This window comes from Mobula birostris, chromosome 14, assembly GCF_030028105.1.
Source record: "Mobula birostris isolate sMobBir1 chromosome 14, sMobBir1.hap1, whole genome shotgun sequence".
Lineage (NCBI taxonomy): Eukaryota > Metazoa > Chordata > Chondrichthyes > Myliobatiformes > Myliobatidae > Mobula > Mobula birostris.
The window spans coordinates 64,524,508-64,541,871 of NC_092383.1; the positions used below are offsets into that span (position 1 = coordinate 64,524,508).

Sequence of the window (17,364 nt, forward strand, 5' to 3'; positions counted from 1 at the left end):
GCATCTATAAACGGGAATGAACAGTCGATGTTTTGAGCTGAGACCCTTCATCAGGACTCGAAAGGTTTTGTTTTCCTTCCTTTGTTACCTAAGTGTACTGTTTAGTAAATTAAAGGAAATTACACAACTCAGAAATAAACGTGGCTACATTCCAAATTCTGTTTCACTTTTCACAGTCTATCTACCTTCACATGGAATAAGGAATCAATTTACACTGGCTGTTTGAACACCATTCCAGCAAATATATGACTAACCATGATTACCTGCTTCAAAGTAAAAGGCGGTGGCTTTTTCAAGTCTTTGTGCACTACAAGACTTTTACAGACTTTACAGAACTATTACTACTTGGCCATTCAAAAGCAATGACATTTTATTACATTAAAAAATGGTCATGTTAAAATGCCTGTAAGTTTATCGCTTCCAAACTGTGACTGGTCATTAGAACAGAGTCTAACTCAACCACATTTTGTTTTATCCAATGCTAAGTCACTAGGGCAAAAACCTGCTGCCTTGCCAACAAGGCAGGCATCGGTATTATTATTTTCAGGTTTCTTGCTTGCAGAGAACTTGCTCCATTAAAGGTGAGAGTATTTTGGTTTTCTTATGTTGATTCAAACATCAAGCCAGAATAAGACACTGAAGGAATGTGAGATTGTCAGAAGCACAGACATTCCTTTTACCTGTCAATGTGTATTGAAGAGTTCCCATAATAATACTGAACACTTAACTTCAATGTTACAACGCAGAACACAGTCATTCAACCAACCAAATCCACATCAGCTCTGGCAGAGCAATCCCATTGAGACGAACCCCACCCCGCTTCCTTATTTAACCTGCAGCTGATTCCCTCTCACTTGCCCTTAACAGCCTTTTGATACTTTTGCTACTTATCTGCACAAGGAGTAATTTACAGGATCCATTTTGGCAAACAACACATCTTTAAGATGTGTGAGGAAACCAAAATCACCAAAAGGAATCTTATGTGGACAAAGAAAGAATATGCAACCTTCAAGACCTTGGAGCTATAAGGTAGGTTCTCTATTCTCTCATTAACCTGTCTAACATTCTTCAATGAACTAAATATTGAGGCGGGAGGAGAAGATGGCGGCGCGACGCAGTGCGCGTGTCCTCTCCAGTGATGAATATCTGTCAAGAATCTGTTATCTGTCAAGTGGAGGCTGTGCACAATTCTGATTTGATGGAGACAGACGTGAGAGCACGGAGGAACGTTTGGTGAAACTTCTGAAATGCCTGTTTCGCTGCCGCCACTACTGTGTGATCTGAAATCTCCGGAGGGGGAGGCCCCGAATCCTCAGCTTTGTCTGTTGCTTGGCGGCCAGGGTCAGGGTCGAAGCGCTCAGCAGAGATGGTGCTCGGTGTCGGAGGGCTGGTCAGAGGCTCGAAGTTTTCGGACGGACTCAAGAGTTGGATTGTGGTCGGGTGCTTCCAGGATGCTGCAAGTTTGCGGCGCTGGAAGCTCATGGCAGGGAGAGTTTCTCCCTTCTACCATCTGCGTGAGATGTTGGGGCTATCTGGACTTTGAGACATTTTTTTTTTTACCGTGCCCATGGTCTGCTCTTATCAAATTACGGTATTGCTTTGCACTGTTGTAACTATATAGAAACCATAGAAACTACAGCAGAGAAACAGGCCTTTTGGCCCTTCTTGGCTGTGCCGAACCATTTTCTGCCTAGTCCCACTGACGTGCACACGGACCATATCCCTCCATACACCTCTCATCCATGTTATAATGTTATAATTATGTGGTTTTTGTCAGTTTTAGTCTTGGTCTGTCTTGTGTTTCTATGATATCATATCGGACACGGACCATATCCCTCCATACACCCCCCATCCATGTTATAATGTTATAATTATGTGGTTTTTGTCAGTTTTAGTCTTGGTCTGTCTTGTGTTTCTGTGATATAATATCAGAGGAACATTGTATCATTTTTTAATGCATGCATTACTAAATGACAATAAACGAGGACTGAGTGTCCTCATAATCTAAAATAAAATCCCTCACCACCCAAAATAATTAAAAAATGATTCAAGAGTTATTAAGGAACCTCGCTGTTGCCCATTCTTGGTAAATAATGTTAAAAGTAAATGCTGAATTGATAGCTCCTTTGAGTGTATTCTAAATAGGATTCATACTCTCTGAAGTTATGAACTAGAGGTGGTCTCATTGAACAATGTAAGATTGTTAGGGGATTTGAAAGGGTGCACACAATGATGATGTTGTTTCAGTGTTGGGGGAGGTAGTAGGGTGTGGGACCAGTGTCCAGGTGAGGGAGAAGAAACATAAAACAGAGTTGAGGTGGAATTTCATTTGGGCAAGTTATGAATCTGGCTTAAAAATAGAAAGTCTTTCAGGTCTTTGGAATTCTCTAGGTTGCTAGGGTTAGGCAGGAAAGTGGAGTTGAGACCAGCGATTAGACCTTATTGAATGCAAAGGGAAGGAGAAATTATTCCTGTCCAATTTCTGATGTGTTGTTAGATACTCTTATACGCAGAAAACAAAGTTTTATGCAAATGCTAGTTCCTCCTTGGGCAGTGGCACAAAGAAATATGAGAGACAAAAAGTTAGTCAGTTAGTGGAATGGGAATGTTCTTTCATTCAATTCTGACATCCTCCACTTATAGAAGAATCAAAAGTTCTGAAAATCGAAACATGCAGGATGTTTTAAAAATACCAAAAAATGTTTCTGTTCTGATTTTAATGAAAAATCTTCATTTATTCTTTTTAACTTTTAAGGATTCTAGCGAAGTCTCTTGTCCATTAATATCACATTATCTATATTAAAATGCTAATTAATTTTGGAGGAGAACAAAGTTAATTTTAGTATGAGGACAAACATTCTCCATTGCTAGGAATGTTTTGTGCTGGCATTGTAGAAAATTCACCTATTCTTTTCCATCAGGCCTTGTTGTTTGTACTTACTTGAAGATAAACTTTCCACTCTCACAGCGCTCCCTAGCTTCAGTTCCTTCTGCAAACAACAGCTCTGGTTTATGCAGGACATCAACAAGAACAGAGAGCTCAGCCTCCACCAGTGGCTGCAGCCAATCTTCCAGAGTGCTGACGATATCCTACAGAAAATAAAACAAACATCGGTAACAGAATTAGAAGTAAAGTAAAGCCCGATATTGTTCAGACCACACCCGTAGCACTACATGTAATTCTGGTCCACATGCTGTAGGATGTACTTGGTAGCAAAAGAGAGAATGCTGAAAAAGGAGACACACGAGAGGCTGGATTTAGCTGCAGAAAGACTGGGATAGATTGGGAGAATGGGCAAAGAAGTGGCAGATGAAATATAGTGCAGGGAAGTGTACGGTCATGCACATTTGTAGAAGGAATAAAGGCATAGGCTATTTTCTAAATGGGGAACAAATTCAGAAAGCAGAGGTGCAAAGGGACCTGGGGTCCTCGTGCAGGATTCCCTAAAACTTAACCTGCATGTTGATTCATTGATAAGGAAGGCAAATGCAATGTTAGCATTCATTTCAACAGGATTAGAATATAAAAGCAAGGATGTAATACTGAGGCTTTATAAGACACTGGTCAGGCCACACTTGGAGTATTATGATCAGTTCTGAGCCCTTTATCTAAGAAAGGATGTGCTGGCATTGGAGAGGGTCCAGAGGATGCTCATGAGAATGATCCAGGGAACGAAAGGGGTAATGTATAAAGAACATTTGATGGCTCTGGGCCTGTACTCGCTGGAGTTTAGAAGAATGAGGGGGGATATCATTGAAACCTATTGAATATTAAAAGGCCTAGACGGAGTTGATATGGAGATGTTTTCTATAGTGGTGGAGTCTAGGACCAGAGGGCACAGCCTCAGAATAGAGGGATGTCCCTTTAGAACAAAGGTAATTAGGAATTCCTCTAGCCAGAGGATGGGAATTTATTGCCATAGATAATTGTAGAGGCCAAGTCACTGGGTATATTTAATGTGACGGTCGGTAGGTTCTTGATTAGTAAGGGCATCAAAGGTTACGGGGAGAATGCAGGGGAATGGGGTTGACAGGGGTAATAAACCAGCCGTGATGGAATGGTGGAGGATACTCGATGGGCTGAATGGGTTAATTCTGCTTTTGCGTCTTATGGTTTATAAAATTATGATGGGCACAGATAGGATAGATAGGCAGATTTTTTTTTCCCCCAGGGCAGGAGTTTAGAACTAGAGGGCACCAATTTAAACTTTGAGGAAGAAATTTAAAGGAACTCTGAGGATTAGGTTTTTCCATACAAAAACTGGAGAATGTATAGAAAGAGCTGCCAGAGGAAATAATAGAGGCGGATAATAGTACAATGTTTAAAATGCGTGTGGACAGGTGCATTAATAGGAAGGACATGGATATGAGTATCATGGTTGGCATAGATGAGGTGGACAAAAAGGGTACATTTTTGGTGCTGTTTGTTTTGATAACTATGACATCTAATAAGTGATTTCATGAAGCAATCTGACTGCAAATAAGCTGACTTCACAGAAGATACCCTCAAGCGAAAAGCAGGCTCAGAACTTTACTCAACTGTGGTCTTGGCAAGCAATGCTGAAAGGAGACAATTGTAAAGAAACATGAGATAATGAAGATCAGTCAAGTTAGTTATGTTAAGGTATTGCTTTTAAGTTAAAGTAAGTTAACAAATTTGTGAAAAACCAACTCAAAGTCACATTGTTCCAGCTGCCAAAAATAAAACACATATTGGCTTGTTTATGAAATGTTACCGTAGAAAAGCAGCATCTATCAAAGTTCTTCACCACCAAGGCCATGTTCTTTTCTCACTGCTGCCATCAGGTAGAAGGTACAGGTGCCTCAGGACTTGCACCACCAGGTTCAAGAACAGTTACTACTCTTCAACCATCAGGCTCTTGAACAAAAGGGGATAACTACACTCATCCTACTTCTGGTGCTCCCACAGCCAATCGTCTCACTTTAAGGATACTTTAACACAAAATACTCTGCGGTTGCTGGGGTCAAAGCAACACTCACAACACGCTGGAGGAACACAGCAGGTCAGGCAGCATCCGTGGAAACGTTGACTGATCGTTTCCACGGATGCTGCCCGACCTGCTGAGTTCCTCCAGCGTGTTGTGAGTGTTAAGGATACTTTAATCTGTTTTTTCATGCTCTCGTTATTTATTCCTATTTATTTATATTTGCATTTGCACAATTTGTTGTTCAATGATTGTGTTTACAGTTGCTGTTCTATAGGTTTGCTAAGCATGCCCAAAGAAAAAAGAAAAACAATCTCAGGGTTGTATGTGGTGACATGTATGTACTCTGATAATAAATTTTGCTTTGAACTTTTATGAACAGACTGAGAAATGAATTGGGGATGAAATCTCTCATCACAGACAAAAGTGAGTACAAAATGATACCACTCTAATGTAGAGACTCAGTTATAAGAGGAAAGTTGGTGGTATCTTTTGAAAGTGAAGCAAAGGAAATACTTCCAGCATTAACGAAAATTGGAATCATCAGTTTAGTACTGGAAAACCACAAAACAATCATCTACGCTTCTGATTTGTGTTCCACAGGAGACAGAAGTTAATATTCAAGTTCATTTACCCACAACCCTGCGCAGTACGCTTTATTTTAAAACGAAGGCAGGTCACAAAAATATTAGCATGAAAATTTACAGATAAATAAAAGGAGTCATTTTCCCAGAATCCTGGTCCTAGACTTATTTCCTGCCATAATTTACATATTACTATTTAACTATTTATGATTTTATTACTATTTAATTATGGTGCAACTGTAACGAAAACCAATTTCCCCCGGGATCAATAAAGTGTGACTATGACTATGACTATGACTATGATAAGAATGCATATTTGGTTCAAAATCTCACCCAGCATCAGTGTCTGCTTGAAAAATATGAAGATGCTGTCAAAGATTTGAATATTTCAGAGGTGACTGGTGGCCGCAGAGAAGGATACCCATTTGGATAGTGTTCATCCAATCTCTGCAAAGCCTTACTGATACCACATGGTGGAAACTGACACCAAGTGCAAAGATGGCAGAATCCCAGTGAAGGTGAAAGCCTGGTCTGAAAATTCTCTACATCAAAGAAGAAGAAACACCATACCTGGAGCTTCTCAATGATATTCTTGTAGTCCAGCTGCTGCGGTGCGACTCCAGCACGAGGGAAAGCTCGAGGATTTGCCTTGACGTTTGGAGCATTTCTTTGAAGCGCCAGTAAATGGTTGCTTAACACATTACCAACCTGAGCACCTAGGTCCATTGGAAGGTGTATTGTACGGTTTTTTGCTGAAATCATAAACCATAACAATTAGAGCGACTCCTCCCACTGGTTTGGAAAATCAGGCGACCTACTCAATGGACTTGCTTTTTACAATTACCGGGGGCCTTACAAGTCTCTTCTGATTTGAATACCCAAATTCAACCAACACAACATGTAACGCGATCACTAAAATACTCAACCAGACAACGATAATATCCAAATGAACTACCTTGAAAATAGATAAAATATATTCAGAGTGGAGTTTTGCAGCATAACATCTGCCATTGTTGGTTGGTGTTGCCATATTGGCAACACCTATTAATATAGCTGGTCAGCTGAACAACTCTCCTGATATTGTCTGTTATTGGGATGACAGGGGATTTTCACGGGGCTAGTGATGGGGAGCAATGGATGATGGGTGATTGTGAATTGACAGCTTGTTTTATTTTGATAAAACTACGTAGAATGGAGACAAACCACAAATCTCAAAAGTAAGTTTCATTTCAGCCTAGGAGGTAAAAGAAAATGTAACATGACCAGTTAATCAACTGTAAAACAATTCATTTTGATGTAAGGTTTTGTTTTAATGTCCAGGACTAAAAAAACTCCTTTCCATGAACAGTTGTTTTCCCAGTTATTTGGCAGGGTGCTCCCATTTATGTCAAATTCTGATCTTTTCCAGAAAATTCCTTCACCTTACCCATTGTAGCTAGTGTCCTAATACAGTTTTCCACTGGACCCTTTTGCTGCTGTGTGAGCCATGAGCAATCCAGAAGTCGACACGTGGACTGGAGCAACTGCACAATGATGGACTGGTGTTTCTGTAAGACAAAGCAGACAGTATGCATCCAGGTTAAAATAGAAAAAAATTACTCCCTCTTGTATGTCAACATTAAAAATATGAATTGGGGAAGTTATTAACATAATTATTTTTCTGTGTGAATCCACACATGAGGCATCATATTCACGAGAGAGTGCGATACTTGATCTGCTATCAGGGAATGAGACAGGGCAGGTGACAGAATTTTGTGTAGGCGAACACTTTGCATCTAGTGATCACAATGCCATTAATTTCAAAGTAAATACGCAAAAAATTAGATCTGATTTGCGGGTTGAGCTTGGAGAATGGCCGACTTTGGTGGTATCAGAAATGATCTGGCAAATGATTGGGACAGGCTGTTTTCTGGAAAAGGAGTACTTGATAAGGAGTAATTTTGAGAGTACAAATTTACGTGCTGTAAGAATGAAAGGTAAAGCTAACAAGTGTCGTGAACCTTGGTTTTCAAGAGATATTAAGGCCCTGGTTAAGAAACAAAGGAGGCACATAGCAGATGTAGGTAGATAGGAACAAATAAGGTGCTTATGGAGTATAAGAAATACAAGCGAACAATTAAGAAGGATATCAGGAAGGCTAAAAGAAGGCATGAGGTTGCCCTAGCAGACAAGGTGAAGGAGCATCCTCAGAGATTCTACAGATATGTTACGAGCAAAAGGGTTGCAAGGGACATTATTGGTCTTCTGGAAGACCAGAATGGTAATCCATGTGTGAAGCCAAAACAGATGGGGGAGATCTTAAATGGATTATTTTTGCATCTGTAATTACTAAGAAGATGGACAAAGAGTCTATAGAAGTGTTGCAAAGCAGCATCAACTTCATGGACCCTGTACAGATTATAGAGGAGGAAGTGCTTGCTGTCCTGAGGCAAGTCAAGGTGGATAAATCCCCAAGACCTGACAAGGCGTTCCCTTCGACTCTACAGGAGGCAAGTGCAGAAATTGCCGGTGCCCCAGCAAAGATATTTAAGTCATCCTTAGGGACAGGAGAGATAACAGAGGATTGGAGGATAGCCAAAGTTGTTCCACTGCTTAAGAAACATAAACCATGAAATTATTGCCCAGTGAGGGTGACATCAGCAGTGAGAAGGTTATTGAAAGGTATTCTAAGGGACTGGATATATAAATATTTGAATAGATATGGACTGATTACGGATAGTCAGCATAGCTTCATGCATGGTAGGTCATGTGTAAGCAATCTTAAGAGATTTTTCGAGGAGCTATCAGGAAAATAGGTGAAAGCAAGGCAGCGGATGTTGTCTACATGGACTTTAGCAAGGCCTTTGACAAGGTACCGGAAGGGAGATTGGTCAAGAACATTCTGAGTCTTGGCATCGAGATGAGATATTAAAAAGGATTCAGCGTTGGCTTCGTACAAGAATCTAGAGTAGTAGTAGATGGTTGCCTCTCTGACGAGAGGTCTGTGGCTAGTAGAGTGCCGCAGAGATTGGTGCTCAGCCCATTGCTGTTTGTTATCTACATTAAAGATCTGGAGGATAATATGATTAACTGGATCAGCAAATTTGTGGATGAGACCAAGACTGGGGGTGTAGTAGGCAGCGAGGAAAATTATCATGGCTTGCAGAGGGAAATGGCAGACCGAGTTTAATGCAGACAAGTGTGAGGCACAAGCTTTTGGCACTTCTGGCCTTCAAAAATCAAGGTATTTTGTACAGGAGATGAAATGTTATGTTGAAGTTGTATAAGACATTGGTGAGGCCTAATTTGGAGTATTGTGTCTGTTTTAGTCATCTACCTACAGGAAAGATTTAAATAAAGTTGAGAGAGTACAGAGAGCATTTACGAGGATGTTGCCAGGACTGAAGGACCTGAGTTATAAGGGAAGATTTAATAGGACTTTATTTCTTGGAATGTAGAAGATTGAGAGGAGATTTGAAAGAGGTATACAAAATTATAAGGGGTATAGATAAGGTAAATGCAAGTAGGCTTTTTCTGATGAGATTTAGTGGGACTATTACCAGCGGTTATGGGTTAAGGGTAAAAGGTGAAAAATTTAAAGAGTATGAGGGGAAACTTCCTCACTCAGAGAGTTGTGAGGACGTGGAATAAACTGTCAGCACAAGTGGTGCATGTGAGCTCGATTTCAACGTTTAAGTGGACTTTGGATGGTAGGGATATGGAGGACTACGGTCCCAGTGCAGGTCAATGTGAGCAGGCAGAAAGGAATTACATTTGACAGGTATTAATTTAATACATTCCATCTTCTTGACATAGATTTGCTGTGCAAAACTTCTCACAAGAGTTGCGCACAATGGGTAGTTTGCAATGCTAAAAGTGCACAAACACATTCTATTTCAAACGAAATTTCCATCCATCTTATCAGACATGAATGTTTGATGTGCTGGTGCAATTCACATACCTCTTAACCAAAGTATACTACTTTTAGTAGCTGTGACACAGTGCCATTTTGGAATCTCTTACCTGTGTGTCCACCCTCTCGGGCAGATGATTGCTTGCATCCATGTCGAAGACAGGCATACAATGCAGCTCAACGCTTAAGCCAAGGAGATTGAAAGTTTTCCTTGATTACATACTCCAACTACGCAACATAATGAACCATTGCATGCTGGTCTCCCAACAATCTGAAATCTGACCATAAGTACTGAAGAGACTATTATTTTTTTAAGATACCAGCAAAGTGGTCTGCATGCTCACAGGGACTTTGATAGTGCAAGCAGTAGATCCCACCACTAAAAAGTTCCTTAAAATACTTGACAGCTAGAAAAGCACTGATAATTATAATACAATTAGTTATAACACTAATTATAAGTAATTACAATCATCAAGCTAATATGAAAACAAAAACACAAGTAGCCTAGCATCCCCCTAGTCTACACTCTAATTCTCTTCAATCCCATTTGGAACTAATGAGATCTGAAATGGTGCAGAATCTGAGGAGTTACCTTCCAACATGGAGTTCAGTAGTGGAACAACCTGACTAGTTCAATCTTCCCAATCTGTTAGAAAATCATCATGTCCCATACTCGAGAGCATGTGTGCTTAAGCGTAGATCTTCCATTTGTTTAAATGTCAGCAACTTTGTTCTGAACCTTCAGAAAAGGCCAATGAGATCTGGATGCATAACGTCTATGAACTTATTTCAGATCTGAAGCCAATGGAACCAAATTTGGAAGAGAAGCACAATGTACCAAAATTACTGAGTATGTAACCTGATAGTGATAGTTACTTCTAAGACTATTATCCTGTTGTTTCTATGTCAGATATGTGCCAGCATTTTATCATTGAGGCCATGTCAGAATCCATAATCCCACCATTATCTTGGTGCTCAAAAACACTTACTGCAGAAGACAAGGAATGTTATTAAGAAAGTACGTTTTGTTTCATCTGCCAGTTAATGATGAAGACTTCCCAGTGAATTACCTCCAGTGATGTGCTGTTTTCAGAGAACGGAGAACCAAAGAAGGCACTCATGACATCCATGGCAACGTTGACTACGTATTTCTCCAGAGTAACATCACTAAGTCTTTTCTCCCTTTTGTTGCAAACCTTATACAATTGAAAGGAAAGATCAGTTGCATTAAATGAAGTACTACTTAACTCTTTGATTAAAAACATGAAAAATATTTATGATATATTATTTCTTGGATACACACAAAATCACAAGATTTTTCAAAAGTATTCTGGCTAACCAACAGCACTGAGCTGCTTAAAGCAATTATATTTAATTGTTATTTTATCATTCACAGCATTTGAAATGAAATGTTAAATAATTGAATAACTGTAATACATTATGGTGCATGTCAACATTGATCTCACAAAATAAATTCCAACAAGTTATAATGCTTGATATAATGCATTTAATCTCTCCTAAGCTTAAATAACATTCAGAACAATAGGATACGAGTCAGGTTGAGCTCAAATTTGTCAAAGGGTCTTACGGAATAGAAAAACTGCTGATTATGTTGCAATAATTTTCCTTCTTTTCAGGAAAGTAATTTCATGAACTGATAAAATGTAATTAAACTACTTTTATGTCATTCTATGTAAAGACTCACCGACAGTCATTTTTAGGATGGGATTTTGGCAGTAATGGTACTTCTGAACTATAACATTTTCCAAGTCCTAGCTATCCAAGACCCCAAGACTACATGTACTTTACTTTTCTTAATAATTGGTTCATGCGATTGTATTTTGTGAACCCAAGGATTTGGGAAGAGTTGATTCATAATTACTACTTTTAACTTTTTAAATTTTGTTTAATAATTTAAAAAAAAAATTAAATAGCTGATTATCAGAAAAGCTTTGCAAACAGACCTTTATTACCACAAGATGTTTCAAAGGTTTCAAAGGTACATTTACTATCAGAGAAATATATACAATATACATCCTGAAATACTTTTTCTTCACAACCATCCATGAAAACAGAGGAGTGCCCCAAAAAATGAATGACAGTTAAATGTTAGAACCCAAAATCCCCCCCAGCTCCCTCCACCCACGCAGCAAAGCAACGATCCCCCCTCCCCCACCAGCAAAAGAAGCATCGGCACCCTGCACTGAGCACTCAAGCATGCAACAAAGCATCAGTAAAGACACAGACTTGCAGTACCCCAAAGACTACTCATTCACCGGTAATTTGACATACCACAGGCTCTCTCTCTCCCTAATAAGAGAAAAAGAGGTGTCCTCGTTTCACAGTGAGAGGAGAGACATAACAAACAACTCACTGATTTATGATGTTATAAGCCTGTTGCATCGCTTTTTCTAAGCTCTGTGCCCAAAGAACTTTGGTCTCTGGGCACACAGCAAACAGCCAGCTTGCTGCTTTTGATCTTCCGTATCCCATGACACACCAATGAGACACTGACCTCGAGTCTGCCTGCCTCCAGAGCCACGAAATCCCAGAACCCTGAAGGCGCACTGGTCTTCTAGGCTGTGTCCTTGGTATATCAAATAGCAGCCAGTCGTGAGACCCCAAGAGTGGGTCCTATTCCCTCAGAGATGTCAAAATGCCTACAGAACTGTTCAGAATCAGGACTTCTGTCCCAGGGTTGAGGGCTGTTGCTCATATTGTGGGAGGGTTGCAGCTACAGTTCCTTTAGTTCAATTTGATCCCTGAGGACAGGAAAAGTTAGCATGGCTGCTGGGAGCCAGGGGCAGATTATTAGAGAGAAAGATCAAAAATCTGAGGTTCAAAAGGGCTTGAGAGTCCTTATGCAGGATTCCCTAAAGGCTAATTTTCAGGTTGAGTCTGTGGTGAGGAAAACAAATGTGATGTTAGCATTCATTTCAAGAGGACTAGAATATAAAAGCAAGGATGTAATGTTAAGGCTTTATAACATAATGAATGAGGGCTCAGGGACTATTATGAACAGCTTTGGACCCCGTATCTTAGAAATAATGTGTTGACACTGGAGAGGGATCAAAAGAGGTTTACAAAGATGAAACCAGGATTGAACAACTTGTCATTTGAGGGGACTTGATTGCTCTGGGCCTGTCTTCACTCAAGTTCAGAAGAATGAGGGGTGACCTCATTGAAACCAGTCCAATGTTGATAGGCCTTGATAGACCATAAGACAAAGGAGCAGAAGTGGGCCATTCGGCTCATTGAGTCTGCTCCGAAAGAATGGTTTTGGAGAGGATGTTTCCTATGGTGAGAGAGGCTAGGACCAGAGAACAGCCTCAGAATAGAAGGGTGTCCTTTCAGAACGGAGATGAGTAGGAACTTCTTTAGTCCACAGTGGTGAATCTGTGAAATTCATTGCCACAGGCGGCTGTGGAAGTAGATAGATCCTTGGTGCTAAACAGCCACTCCTTTGCTTGCATCTTCGGAATCTGCTCTATTTCCATCTTTAATTTTCCCTTTCAGGGTTCTTTGGAAGACCTGGAGTTACATGCTGACTTTGGTTCTTTGCGGGAATAGAACCTGCTCTCTGGGCTTCATAACTGACCGTTGTTGTTCGGCACGCCAAGGGCTCAGCCTAAGAGGCCAGCTCGGATTTGGAAGCCGAGGATCTCAGGGCTCTGGAGACGGGCGAATCAAGGGTCAGTGTCACAGCAGGAGACCCATGTGTCATTGGGGGATTTGGGATATCGTCTGTGTGCCCGGAGACCCGAAATCTTTGAGATCTCCTGGTACAGAGCTCGAAAAAAGCAACGTAACGGACTTCTAACATCATAAACCAGCAAGTTGTTTGTTATGTCTCCCTGCTCACTGGGAAAACAGAGACATCTCCTTCTCCCTTGTTAGGGAGACAGAGAGAGTCTGTGGCATGTTGAATATCGGGTGAATCGCAAAGTCTTTGGGGTAACTGCAAGTCTGTGTCTTTCCTATTGATTTGCTAACGCTTGAGTGCTCGGTGGCAGGTGTCGTTGCTTTTTTTGCCGTGAGGGGAGGGGGATGGCTACTTGCCTCCGCTTACGCGCGGGAGGGAGGGGAGCTGGGGGGTACTTTGGGGTTCTAACATCTAACTGTTGTTCATACTTTGGGGCACTTCTCTGTTTACGTGGATGGTTGGGAAGAGAAAGCATTTCAGGATGTATATTACATACATTTCTCTGACAATAAATTGGACCTTTGAACATTTGATTGGTCAGGACGTGAAGGGATATGGGGAGAAGGCAGGAAACTGGAGCTGAGAGAAAAAATGGATCAGCCATGATGAAATGGCAGAGCAGACTCGATGGGCCAAATGATCTAATTCTGCTCCTATATCTTATGGTCTTATTGTCTATTTATAGCTTATTTATCTAGGTCAGAGAATTGCTTGACCAGCACCCCATAAAGACAGAAGCCTCAGTCTCGGCACATTGATTAGCAATATCATACCTCAGTTTCTTCAACGTGTAGCTCATGTTCTACGTTTCACTGTGCCTTTCATGTTACACACCTTTCACCTACCTGTGCTATATCCACTGTGAAGGTCTCAAAAATTTTCCAGATGTGGTTACTGGTGTAAATCTCCTTCATTTCCACTTCTGTGTCCACATAACAGTGATTCACAAAATTGACATAGGCAACTTTCACCTGACACATAGAAAACATACAATTGTAAATGGAAAGTGCACTGAAATGCCCTGGAATTAAATAAACAACATCACTACCATCATTCTGCTTTTATTCTTCTTAACAAAAAAAAAATCCATTGAAGCTCCTTTTCCTCCAAGTGGTCTATTCTCCAAATCCTGGTATATACATGATGAGGGTGAATACTCAGGCCCACATTACATGCACCACTGCCATGTGCATTAAAAAAAACAAATTCAGTACTAAAATACTTCTGGAGGTATAGCATGAATAAAGCCATTGCTAACATATGTAACACAAGCAATACTTCATTTTATTCTGCTTGCCCACACTCTTTGTGCTTTTACTCCTGAATTCCGTGCATGGCAGCGCTAGTTTATCTGGAAGTGTACAGTAACAGAAACAATATCCTCTTGTAGCCTGTTTTATTCTGATTCTGTCATAATTTTATAGCGTCTATTTTTTACCTGAGTGACAAATTAAAAATTGTTCCTCTTTGTCATTTCCTCATTCTTCTTGACTTTCAATTTGCTTCATTGTTTATATTAAAAAAACAGCTAAACTAGATTTGGAATTGATGTTGCTATTTTTGAAGAACGCAGAAACGGTGAGCAATACCTCTGTTATGCAGTCCTTGTGAAGAACCACTCGTACTATGTCCTCCAAAGGCAGCAGGGAGGTACATTTGATTTCCGTATAAACATTCTTGCCCTCAGCACAGGCTGCAAGCAACTGCACCAGCGAGATATGATATGCAAGGGGGCTGTTTTCTTCCACACCATCTCTGGCTGTATTCATCATTTCCAACATGGTAGCAAAAGAGGCCTTGTCATTGTAGAACACAACGACATCATCACCAGCACTGGTCAGCTATTGATAATAAAACAAATCATTCAAATTGAAGGTTGTCTTCCTCTAATGGCTATAAATCAGATATTCATGGTCAACGTAATTAACAGTCAATACTGTAAGAGCTTTAAGTTGCTTTTACCTCTGTCATCACCATATCCTGACACTTTTTGATATACTTCCCATCAGCTTTTATTATGGTGTGCAGAAACTCGAGATAATTCACGTGGCGACCGTGTGTTGCCAAGCAGTGCACGAAGTGCTGCAAAACTGTTTCACTTATCTCGGAACACAGCTGATAGTTGTTCATGAAGATGTGCTGCATAGTCTCCGCTTCCAAGAGCTGAAAGACAACACGAACATTCCTTACCCTCACTTCATGGCAATAGAAATGACTGAAACGAAAGCAGAAAGTCAGACGCTCTATGATGATCTGGATAAGGAACTTCGACAGAAGCAGATCTGGCTGGAAATTTTAATCCATCTTCGTCTTGAGGTTGTACCCCAGTCTGGTTATCCAGATTTCTTTGTTATTTCCAGGTTAATGCCATAAGACCATAAGATATAGAAGTAGAATTAGGCCACTTGGCCCATCGAGTCTGCTCTGCTATTTCATCATGGCTGATTCATTTTTCCTCTCAGCCCCAATATCCTGCCTTCCCCATTGTATCGCTACATGTCCTGACTTATCTCTGCCTTAATTATACATAAAGTCTTGGACTCCACAGCTGCCTGTGGCAATGAATTCCACAGATTCACCACTCTCTGGCTAAGGAAATTCCTCCTCATCTCCATTCTAAAAGGACGCTGTGTCCTCTGGTCTTAGACACTCTTACCATAAGGAACACTCTATCAAGGCCTTTCAATACTTGATAAGTTTCAATTAGGACACTTCTCATCCTTCTAAATTCCAGTGAATACAGAGCCATCAAGTGATCTTCATATGACAAGACATTTAATACTGGAATAATTTTTGTGAACCTCCTTTGAACCCTCTTCAGTTTCAGTAAATCTTTTTTGAGATAAAGGGTCCTAAACTGCACACAATACTTCTAGTGAGACCTCACCAGTGCTTTATAAAGTCTCAACATTACATCCTTGCATTTATATTATAGTTCTCTTGAAATGAATGCTAACATCGCATTTGCCTGCCTCACCACAGACTTAACCTGTAAATTAACCTTTCGGGAATCCTGCACAAAGACTCTGAAATCCCTTTTTGTATTTTCCCTCCATTTAGAAAATAGTCAGCCCTTTCATTTCTTCTACCAAAGTGCATGACCATATTCTTCCTGACACTGTATTCCATCTGCCAATTTTTTGCCCACTCTCCTAATCTGCCTAGGTCCTTCTGTAGCCTACTTACTCAAAACTACCTGCTCCTCCACCTATCTTCCTATCGCCTGCAAACTTTACAACAAATCCATCAATTTCATCGTCCAAATCATTGACATAGAACATAAAAAGAATTGGTGCCAACACAGACCCTGTGGAACACCACTGGCAGTACCACAAAAACCCCCCTTTATTCCCACTCTGTCACTCCTGCTAACCAGCCACTGCTTTATCCATGTTACAATCTTTCCTGGGCTCATAGCTTGTTAAGCTGCCTCATGTTGGCACCCTGTCAAAGGACTTCTGAAAATCCAAGCACACATAAACCAATTCTCCTTTGTCTATCCTGCTTGTTATTTCTTCAATGAATTCCAACAGATCTGTCAGGCAAGATTTTCCTTTGAGGAAACCATGCCGACTGTGGCCTATTTTATCATGTGCCTCCAAGTATCCCGAAATCACATCCTTAACAATTGACTCGAACATCTTCCCAACCATTAAGGTCAGACTAAAAGCCAATCTGTAACAGTGCTATAAGTTCATTGGTCCTATTCCATATACTGCACACACTCAAATATGACACCTTCAGCAATATATAGCGAATTCTTCATCCTTATCTAGATTTTGGAATTTGCTACTCCTGAGTGTGGCAGTGGCTAAATTGCCTCATAAATTCATGAGGTCGATCAAATAGTTTGATTCTAAAGGAAGTTAGGATTTTGAGGATCAGGTTGAAAAATAGAAATCTAGATCAAATCAGACATGATTTCACTGAAGGGCAGAAAATGGGCACACCAGAGTTGGCAACCCTAATCAAAGGCAGTCGTACATACAAGAGCAACCACTGTGGAGACGCATCAGAATCAATTACATTCCCTATCTTTCTGCAAGCATTTTAGTAGACAATTAGAGTTCAATATTAAGCATGACAGCAGCTTGAGATAACAATTAGGTAGTTATATTTTCATCTGCATGAAGTCTCCCACTTCCTTGTATGATTATCTACTGAGCTCACCATGGCCTGTTCCATAACTAGATATATCCTGAGTCAGTTAGTGGAACAAACCCAGTGTTCTGGGTGACA

The 17,364-nt window shown here is 40.5% G+C and overlaps 1 protein-coding gene across 4 annotated transcripts in view; it reads right to left on the bottom strand.

Moving 5' to 3' along the window:
- itpr3 (inositol 1,4,5-trisphosphate receptor, type 3) overlaps positions 1-17,364 on the bottom strand; it is a 299,458-nt gene that overhangs the window by 61,485 nt on the left and 220,609 nt on the right. For all 4 annotated transcript variants that reach the window (XM_072278612.1, XM_072278613.1, XM_072278611.1 and 1 more), the window contains 7 exons: positions 15,088-15,288; positions 14,715-14,966; positions 13,971-14,096; positions 10,493-10,618; positions 6,957-7,077; positions 6,101-6,282; positions 2,942-3,090 (listed from right to left, as the gene is read on the bottom strand). In XM_072278612.1, coding sequence (XP_072134713.1) covers positions 2,942-3,090; positions 6,101-6,282; positions 6,957-7,077; positions 10,493-10,618; positions 13,971-14,096; positions 14,715-14,966; positions 15,088-15,288 — 1,157 coding nt within the window. The remainder of the gene's footprint in view (positions 1-2,941; positions 3,091-6,100; positions 6,283-6,956; positions 7,078-10,492; positions 10,619-13,970; positions 14,097-14,714; positions 14,967-15,087; positions 15,289-17,364) is intronic.